We start from the raw sequence: 11,063 nt of genomic DNA, 5'->3' as shown, positions 1-11,063 counted from the left end.
TAATTAAAAAATTAAATTGATTTAAAAAAAAAATAAAATTATAGAATAAATTTTTTGAAGAAGTGAACTTTATTAGGTTATTTAACTCACAAATGATGACCTAAATGACTTTCACCCAATAAAAGAAGGTATCAACTTAAATTTCTACTACTCTCAAAATTAGAGTCTCTCTAAGGGTAAGGTCCCATGGGCACCCACTTGCTTAAAAATAGAGCGGGTGCCACAGATTTTTAATTAGGAACTTTTAAACGGAAGCGGTCTCATGAATTTTTAGTGTCAATCTGCTTTAAACAATTAGCTCTTACAAACAAGGAAGTTGGTGGTTTTTGGTGGGAAAATAAAAACAGATTATTGATTTTTGGTGGAAAAATGAAAATAGATTATTGACAAGTGGCAAAATTTTCTCCTAAACTGGTAGGGCTAATTCTAGCCCCACCCCTTTTTCATCCATTCAAAATGAAAAAGCTAAAAAGTAAGGGCTCCTATAAAATAGGAAAAGATTCTAATTAAAGCTTTAGCCCCCACCAAAAAAATGCATGGGACCTTGAGTTCCCAAAAAAAATAGAGCCCAAGCCTCCTCTATGAGGACCTCCTAAATTTGGTATAAAACCATCAACAACCCTTGATCATTATTAATAAATAAATAATTTGAAAAACGTCTTAAGGAACTCTTTAATAAGAAATGAAAAACAATAGGGAGCAGGACTTCGCGAAAGAAGGATCCACTTACAGCCTGTCATATTACGCTTGGAAACGTGCAGGCGGCTAACAAAATGCTAGTCGACCCTGCAAATGTTCAACCTTGCAGAGATACGTGATTTATTAGGATACGACCTTTATTGTGTTATTCAACTACATTACAAAAAAAAGTTGAGGTAGGTAATCAGCATTTCATTGTGGAAGAGGCTCTCATGGGTCAGACAGAGTATCGTTATAACTATCTTCAGCTAGAATAAAAATGAGAATGAGCAGGGTGTACAAATTGAGTAGAGAAAGAAAAGAGTGAACGTGCTACTCCAAAGATGGACAACCGCAATAAAAAATCTTCTACTCCTACTTCGATGGATGCCTTGGTTGCAGGTCATTTCATACACAAATTCCTGTTTTCACATTTCCTTTTCGTTTGTCTTTCGTAGTCAATTAAATTACTCTGAAAGTTTGAGCAAATTGGTTTTGTTGGTTTCGATCAATCAATTATAAAGACGGTACATGTATTTTCTCCTTGACATTGGAATTTATATACTCTTCGTTGACATGATACGCCCTTTAAGAAAACCCTAGAATCCCTGGTATCGAGAATGTGAACCCATTTGTGGAGTTTCTTATTGTTGGCTTTTTCAAGCAAAGTGTACAGTGGGTTTTTATAGGGTGTTTGTTTTATATATTAATGAAATGCAAGAGCTGAACTCTAAAGAATTTTTAAAACTTGACAGAGGACCTACCTGATAAAATGTGCAATCAAATGGAGGTAATTCTTATTTTCAATACATAGGTATCTTAGAAACAACATGACGGTGGGGTTCTCAAGATAAGAGGATGTTAGTGTAAACTTAATAATATAAGGGGATTATCTAAAATCCCATCCGCACACATGCATTGAACATTTTAAGACAAGGGACTTGGGTCATATGAAAACCTTGGCTAGCAGAGGCTTTGCGTCATGATCATATGTTGCCGTTTATGGGGTATTATAATGCACATTATCACCTCCACCATAGTGGCAAATCTTATGCATAATTTCTGCACATTGGACATCGAATATGTAGAGAAGACGTAGTGCTAAGATTAAATTATTGGGATTTGTTTGAATTGAATGAACGACTAGAATTGAAGTCAGCTCAATCTGCAATTTTCAAAGTTTTGAAGGCAAAGGCTTTGCTGAACCTTGAACCTTGAACTTCACTTTTAGCTTTTGTCAAGGAGGGATTAGAATGCTGTGTAGAGGCAAATGCTTTGTTAAACCTGTCTTAATCCTGAATTTTGATTTATATTATATTTCTTTCTTTTGAAATGATAGTTGGTGCTTAAGTCTTGGATAATGGTTCTTCTATAGAACAATTTGAGCTAACTATTTTCTTTGTGTTAGGCTGTACTACAATTTGTGATGATAATTTGTAAATGAAGATTGAGTTCTTCTAGCTGCCTTGGGGTTATTTTTGTCATAGCACTGTTTGTTTGTAATTGTTTTAATAAGTACATTATCGACCTATCTTTTTATGCTTTGCCTTATCCATACTTATTGATTAAATTTGCATGAAGAATTGTCATTCTATCTTCATAACTTCTATTAAAACCCTCAGAGTAAGTTTGAACTTCAATCAACTGTTTTGACATTGTCTCGTCATCATCAAATGTTGACAGTCTTATGGTGAACGTGTACTGTTGTATACCATACAAAACCTAGGTACAATACTTTGACTTGGCTCAGATTCAACAAGCTGATTTTGGACTTAAGACTTAGACTTGATATCTAGACATGGGGCACACTTGGCAAAGACTGAGAAAAATGAAAAACCCAAGAAATTAAGAGATTTTTAAGTTAAAACATGTTTCATGCACTCTTTTATAAATAAGCCTTGAAGACACATTAAATTTATCAAATAGAAGCACAAGCAATAACACCTGTATGCACCGTTGTAACATGCTAAAATTTCATAATAAATAATCATTTGGAAATACTTCAAATAACACACATTTTAATGTAACATGAAAGGCAGTTATAATTAACTACATGCTAATGCTTCATAATAAATAAACATAGAAAAATGTTTCAATGACTTTGTTTTCAATGCAACATGAAAAGAAGTTATAATTAACTATGTAGTTATCTATTTTCCTTTTATTGACACAGCAAGTAAACAATTAACTAAATTAACTACTTTAGTCTACGCACATGGAAATAACCATTTCATCTAACTCAAATTCTTAACTAGAACTAAATGAAATAAGGTACCCAATTTATAGATGATTGCAAAAGACGTTGACTTTGAGTTGTACAAGCCTTGGCTATCGGAGGAGAAGAGAAGCATTGCCATTGGGCTTAACCTCGTAATCATTGACCCTTAAGTATCCCCACACAATCTCTATCAAGAAATGCCTCCCTACCCTGGGAATGAGGCTTGGGGCACCCCTGTCAAGCCATTGAGCATCCTGATGTTAAAGTGTCGGCTAGTCAGCTGACGAGGTTGTGGACATCTTCCATCAACTTATCTTCTAACTTCTAGCACTCTGAGCTCTAGTGATCACCCATTGCTTGACTTGACACCAAGACTACATTAAGGACTATCATGAGTTCATACAGTTTCTTTCATTAATATCACTTTCTTGTTTGAGTTACTGATAATTTCTTCTTTTATCATGCAGGAGTATTCTTTGTTCCACACCCTTCATCTCGACCTTACTGGTCTTCTTGGATGATTCATCGGGTGATTATATGGATGATAGTAATCATAGCCAAGAAATCTGCCAATCTGGCCTTGGCTTATTAAGGAAAATGTGAATTCGTATCTTACTAATCATGGCCAATTCTTCTGCCTTTCTGGCTTTGGCATAGTTAAAAGACATCTGAAAATGTTTATGTATACATATACAAAAGCCAGTATATCTGCCAACCCGGTGTTGATAACACAAATGACAGTTCCTTTAACTTATTCAATGATCAACCATTCTGGCTTGCTAAACCCAATGGTATAGAAGTATGTTCTTACAATATCAATTTCTCCAGGATGCAAAATGCTCATCGCAAGAACATATGGCATGATGCTCTTGTATGAGTTTTCTTTGTACTAACTTATATTTCAGTATTGCTTTCACAAAAAGAAATCATGCATTTCGGTTCAGTCTTGCCACATATAAAATGAAGAGATCACTGATTCATTTTCAATCAGTAATAGAAAGATAAGAAAATCTTCATTGCTCCAATCAAGCATTGTGATCTATGTGCATAATATATATAGATACACATGCAAGAATTAATAACATGACCTGGTATTGGTTGGTTTTGCAAATTATGTGTGGCTCCAATTGTGTGTGCGGATGGCCTTTTCCAAAAGGCTCCGAGCTTCAGCGAATGGCTACACATTGGTATAATAATTTAAAAAAGAAAGTTGTGCCAAGTGTGATGAATTAATTATAGAAGAATTATGAAGTGTAGAGCAGAGTATAGGAACAAGGCAATAATAATGTTCCTGATTTGCAAGGATGAGAATGATATAAACAACCAAGAGCCATTACGTGAAATGTAGTTTAGTTACAAGCAAGATAAAAGGTGGTAGAGTTACAAGAATCTTCAGTAATCGGCTTATGTAGAAATAGTACAATTGATTATATGGCCGACCCAAAAATAATAAAGTAATTGAAGGCCAATGAGAGCAATATAGAATTTGTGGCTGCTCAAAGAGAAAATAAATCATTGCCAAGAAATATTACTTAGTACATTAGTGTCATCCGCCACCTATCTATACTTGTGCATGTATGTACAATAACTACGTATTTATCATATGTGTCACATATAATGTGGACGCATACATATGTCTAATCCACACACACACACACAAGCATAGGTAAATGATATGACACTAATGTACTAAGCATGACAATCATCACAAGAAGTTCTGAGATCATCACTTAACAAAAGGTATTACAATTTAATTAAATGTTTAGTATTTTCTTATCAGTGCACAATTACTGATCGGGTAGCTCGTGGTAGTCCTTAAGGGTCCGTTTGGTTCGTGGATATCAACAGGAATTAGAATTGCGAATTCTAAAAAAATTGTAATCCACTATTTGGGTTGACGAAATGGGAATTGGAATACGAAAAAATAAGAATTCCGTATCCTCATTTATCCCCCAATTCGAGGATTCGGTCTTCCTTCCAAATAGTTGGTATTGCTCAAATACCCTTTTTAATTCCAATTTTGGAAAAACAAGCATTCCGAATTAATGAAAAATAAACTTTTTTCATGTCCGCCAGACCTATTTTTTTTGGCGCTCACTTTTGGTCTGCTAAAATATATTGCCATTGTCGTTTTGCTCTCCATTTTCTCTGCTTCACGTAGCACCCTTTCGTTGATTAGTGCAGAATGAGCAGCGGAAGAGGCTCATTTTTACAGCTACACGCTCACGTTATTTTCTAAATAACATGATCTTTATTTTCCTTTGACATCTGAACACTCACTTTTACAGCTACATAGAGAGAGTTTTGAAGGTTGAATCGCTGGGGAAATAGCGGATCCAATCGATGTAGAACCAGATTGAATTAAATTGCACAGAGAAATAGCGAGGGCTTTGGATTGCTAGTCACCTATGGCCACGGGAGGGGTAGACACAATTTTTCTGACATGACAGGATGAATGGGATTAGGCTCAAATTGCTTATGGTGCCTCTGTCTGAGTTTTTACCATAAGAAATTGTGCCATCGCTCATTCAATTTTGTTTATATTATTGGAAATTTATCAAAGTTTTGGAATCAATTTTTTTTTTATGTGCTGCAATCCACCATTTTTGTTGTGTTTCAAGCTCTGAGGTCACATATTTGTGGCTTTCTATTCTGATCATTGTAACTTATATGTTTATCTTTTCAATCACATATTCATATTTTGAACCAAACAGGTGTGGAATTACAAATTCTGAATATCAAATGTTTTTTGGTTTGAACCAAACGGTCTCAAAATAAAATCCAGAAACCATAATTTGGACTTTAAGTTCCAGAATCCCAAATCAAAGATTTGGAATGCTAATTCTCAAATCATATTCCTCCAACCAAACGGGCCCTAACACACTCTTGATTGCCTAGTCGTTTTTCCCTTAGCCTTATTGGTTAGGTCTCATACTTGTTGATTTCTAGACAAAGTGGTGCCCGTCGCCCAACTCCTTTCTTGGCAATGCTTCCCCTCTTCGACGTGCTCCTGCAAGAAGAAAATCCTCCACAATAATATCATATTCTTCAAAATAGTCAAAATTATTTTAACAAGCTTTTAATCACAAATCATAACGACTAACTACCATTCCACTTTTCATGAAAGGATAACCAACTTCCCGATATTTCAAAATAGCAATATAACAATATCTTAACTGATAACTAACATTTCATTTTCACATGAAATCCTAATGAATGACCATTTTACTATATCACATGATTCATAACCAATTTAACTGTCAATTGAGTTCACATGAAAGGCACAACGACTATACGAGTAGTTTAAAAATTAAGCAAAAATTGGAATGTAAGACTTGTACGGTAGGAGAGTGGAAGCATATGGGGGAGAGGGTTGAAGCAAGAAGGGTGTCTGTGAACAAACAAATTGGAAGAAAATTCACGCAAGCACATAGAGAATGGCTATAAAAGGACACATAGAGAATAATTATTGGCAAGAGAAGGGAATAACTAAAAAGGAGGACAAGCTATTTAATCAATCTTTAAGTATGGTGAAAACTAGTATGGGCAATTCCAACAGGGGTACAATTAGAGATTTTGGAAGAGATAATAGGTCAAGGTAAAACATATGGCTTCCTCCAAGAAGAAAGGGAAAGAGAAGGCAATAAAAAGACTACAATGACAAATATTGCATTTGAGAACATTTGTGGAGGTGAGTGTTGAGCATGGTGGGAGAATGTTGAGGACAATCATGTATTGAAGGATGCATTATGAAAAAAGAGGTAGACAATTATTTTTATGCCTAGTTTTGATTTAAAGGAACTTGAACCTATACTTAGAACAATGATTGCTGGGTATGATAAGAAAGAGCATAAATCTGTAATCTAGTACCTTTAACAAAGTGTGACAATTTTCTATTCTCCAAGGGAGATGAGCAAAATATTTGGGGTTTTGAACTTAGGGCAAAACCTAACAAAAACCCCAACCAAAATGACAGTAGAAAAACAAAAAAAATGGTTTGGGTTGATTTGCAGGGATGATCTTACATAAAAGGAATGAGAAAACATTTTGAGTAAGAATATCATCCGTGGGTTGAAAAAAACTTACATAGCTAATGCAGAATGGATGTGTATCGTAGATTTGGTCAAAAGTAAGCTTATAGGAGGGAGCTGCACTCTTGATATAACAATATGGATGTTATCTTTGGTGAATAGACTGAATATGGGGAGGGCTTATAATTGGGCTCAACTTCTTTCAGAAAGATTGAAAGAATTTTTGGAGCTAAGGCATGAAACCTTCTACATGCCTCACCATGTCATAGCCATATTTTTGGAAGCCCTTCACACATAGGTTGGTCTAGAGCATTGGGGAAAATTTATTCCTGCAGATAGAGTGGAACCCTATAGACTTGTAATGAGAGACTGACTGCATATTGACATATTTGGAGTTGGAAGTGGTGAACTACAGAAGAAAAAAGTAAGACAGGAGGTTTCCATCTAGACATGGAGCACAGAGGAAGAAGAAAGTTCCCATGATGATGAGCACCAACTAAGGATACAAATATCGAAGATACATCTTCGAGCTCTTAGGAGAATAAATTCTGACTCATAGGCAACACTTTCATAGGTATGTTGATGATTGTTACATTCTTACCAATAGAAGGACCCTTGTTAAGAGTTGTACCACAACAAGCCGAATTCCGAAAGGAGAACCTAGTCTAGCATATTGAGGCACACGAGGAAACCAATTGTACGATAGTGGACATCCGTATGACAAAAGATACCTGTATGAAAAAGGACATGGGTATAAGAGAAGAATGCAGTCGTATGACCGCGCTAGTGGAGGAATGCATATGGAGACAACAAAAACCCATATGGTCGGAATGGAGAAGGATGTGCATATGACAGAAGTTGGAGGTTGCAACCATACTATTGGTTCCCAAAACCACAGATTGGAAATCCAAGAGCTTTGCCAATTCTCCTATAGGATTCCACAATCAATTCTAGCCAACAAACAGGAATACTTCTTAATTCCCTACACTTCAGGCTCCGCTACACCTAGGTGCGTAAACCTTCACTCTGAACCCGATCACTAGGTTTAAATCCTTTATATAGTGAATTTAAGTTGTGCGAGTTATAGCTTGGCAAAATTCTTAAAACTTGTTTAAAATGAAATCTATATGAATGCTATTAATATTCATTTGTGAAATGAATGTTATTTGAATGGAAGGAATAATGTTTATGAATTAACCAACGATACGATAGTGGACATCTGTATGACAAAAGATACCTGTACGAAAAAGGACATGAGTATGAGAGAAGAAGGTAGTCGTATGACCGCGCTAGTGGAGGAATGCATACGGAGACAGCAAAAACCCGTATGGTTGGAATGGAGGAGGATGTGCATATGATAGAAGTTGGAGGCTGTAGCCATACTATTGGTTCCCAAAACCACAGATTGGAAATCCAAGAGCTTTGCCAATTCTCCTATAGGATTCCACAATCAGTTCTAGCCAACGAATGGGAATACTTCTTAATTCCCTGCACTTTAGGCTCCGCTACACCTAGGTGCGTAAACCTTCACTCTAAACCTGATCACCTGGTTTAAAGCCTTTATATAGCGAATTTAAGTTGTGCGAGTTATAAGTTGGCAAAATTCTTAAAACTTGTTTAAAATGAAATCTATATGAATGCTATTAAATTCATTTGTGAAATGAATGTTATTTGAATGGAATGAATAATGTCTATGAATTATGGATATGAGGGAATATCGAACATAAATACTTATAACATTAACCCATTTGCTTAACATAAAATGCAGATCTGTACTTTATTCCACCTTGGGAAAATAGAGTCAAACTTCTTCAGATCCTTAGGTACAACCCTGAGAGACAATATTCTACCATCCGCTACTTTATAGGCTAAAACTTCAATTGGCAACACAAATCCTAGTGTAATTGAATTTAATTTCTTCGGAAAACCAATTAGACAAAATTCCCATAGAGATTATTTCATATGCAAATTTTGATAATTGAGGATATGTTATTAAAATCAAACTTCTTCACCATTAGCAGCAATTGATTTAAAAATTAATAATCACAAAGGACAAATCTGAACAAAATATCTGAACTTTGATTTTCAAGATGAATAAGCAAAAGAGAGCTCTTGCATTAAATTTATAAAATGAGTACAAATGGTCTTTACTTATTTACCATATATTACATATCCAAATTGCAAATAACGTTTTATTCCTCATTATTTCTCCTTTTAGGTCTTATTCACTCCTCACCTTCTATTATTTCTCTTTTTCCTTCTTATAGAATGTCTTCTTTGCTTGTAATATTTCTTCCTTTTATATCTTAGTTACACGACTTCTCAAGGTGAAGGGTCATATTACACTTCTTAAATTAGTGCCCTTTCATGAAACAATTTTATTTAACTGGTCTTCAGTTTTTTTAATTAATAATCATTTGGATGGCTCCTTTAATCACTGCCTTCGTCTCCTAAATACAACCATATTATTTTTTGGTATTTTCCCATTTGAATAGTATATTCAAATATTTTAATTTAAGATGACAATCCTGGGTCGGATATATACGCTATTGTATCATCACCGGGCCTTCAAACTTTTCACTGTCCAACACTTTTGTATACCTGTGATTTAATATATGCCTTGGCGCAATGAATATATGTTAGCAGTTTTATATACACCAATGATTTATTATATTCTCAATTCTTTGAGTGACGTAGATTTTGGCATCAGGAGGATGCCGCACGATATTTACCATTTTGGATATGCGATTAACATGCCTGTGCGATTGGTTGCCATAAATAGTAGACTTCCATTTTCTGCAAATAATGGCCATGTCCGTGCTTCAATTTCTTCTGTCCTTATTTTTATGCCGTAAATGTTCATTGTCTCTGTCTTTGTCTTTTCCTTATTGGTATTTATCGTTGAATTAAGACCGTCCCCTCATACTGAAAATACTGCAGAAATCACTTCCTTTTATTGATGTCTGCAGATACCAAGAATGATGACTGTTGAATTCACAGGTATATAAGATTTTCTGATCTCTGCTGTCAATATCTAATTTTAATTTTTTTATTCCTCTGTGTTCTCCCTTGATGCTTTGTTCAGCGACTAATCTTCGATAAAATTCAACATATAATGACCATAAGTGTTCAGGTTGCTCCCAGAAAAACCTTTGATTAAATCAACCTATTCTGTTCAAGCATTTTAGAAATCCACTGCAATGAGCATGAGCTTGTCTTTATTTTCCATGGTGATTATTGATTGATCCTTGTTCAATATAGATACTTTCATCTTTCTGCTAAATCTTCCCCACACTCTTCATGTTAATGCCATCTCTGCTACCTTGCTTTATTTGCTGCATATGTCTTTGTCTTGTCTGTTCCTGATATTTCAACTACTGATGCTGTATATATACTCTGCTATGTGATATTTACTGTACAGGTATATTGATGCTACATGATGTTCATGATATGTATTTGTTCATTCTTGATGCTTTTCCTGTCTTCTATTAAACTTCAATCTTTTTTCTATACAATATGTTTTTGCATATATCTTTTATCTGAAGACAAATAATAGAAAGAGTATCTTCAAACACATCCTTATCTATTCTTTTGATATTCATGATGTTGGTGTTTTGTCCATCTTTTTAAACCCTTTGACATTAATGAATCTCCAATATTACTTATCAAATGGAGGCCCCAAATTTTGCAAAAAATAGGGCTCCATCACGTACAATAGAGATGGGTGGAGGTATCTGTACAACAGGTGAAGAGATGCCAACTTTCCATACAGAAGAAGGTGATGGCCATATGGGGTTGGGAAAGGGAGTTACCTGTACAATGACAACAGAAGGCAACATCTGTACAAGGGATAAAGGATTAGTAGTAGAGGCCAACCGCACAGCTCAGCCAGGGACTGGCATTTTCTGATTGGGAAGATAAACAAATATCATTTATGACGTCATGACTTTCATCCATAGCACACTTGATTCCCATAGAGCAGATGCCTCAGTTTAAGGTGGTGGATCTCTGATCCCACAAGAAGGCATCACATACCATCATGATCACCACTCCACAACGGATAGAGATGACTCAGCCAATCGCCTTAGTAGTCACACCTGCACCTGCTGGGACTGGTATGGGGATGCAACAGAAGC

The 11,063-nt window shown here is 35.4% G+C and overlaps 1 protein-coding gene across 4 annotated transcripts in view; it reads left to right on the top strand.

Moving 5' to 3' along the window:
- Positions 1–670: 670 nt before the first annotated feature.
- Positions 671–11,063, top strand: part of MIA40 (Cox19-like CHCH family protein) — a 74,853-nt gene continuing 64,460 nt past the window's right edge. For 2 of the 4 annotated variants that reach the window (XM_089791829.1, XM_089791828.1), the window contains exons 1-2: positions 685–1,080; positions 9,868–9,927. In XM_089791829.1, coding sequence (XP_089647955.1) covers positions 9,906–9,927 — 22 coding nt within the window. In that variant the 5' untranslated portion in view covers positions 685–1,080; positions 9,868–9,905. Of the gene's footprint in view, positions 1,081–9,867; positions 9,928–11,063 lie in introns of all 4 variants that reach the window. The other 2 variants (XM_089791827.1, XM_089791826.1) reach the window with 2 other exon arrangements.

This window comes from Cupressus sempervirens, chromosome 7 (genome assembly GCF_028749045.1).
Source record: "Cupressus sempervirens isolate cs-2001-9-10 chromosome 7, ASM2874904v1, whole genome shotgun sequence".
Classification (NCBI taxonomy): Eukaryota; Viridiplantae; Streptophyta; class Pinopsida; order Cupressales; family Cupressaceae; genus Cupressus; species Cupressus sempervirens.
This window is presented reverse-complemented; position numbering and strand designations above follow the sequence as displayed.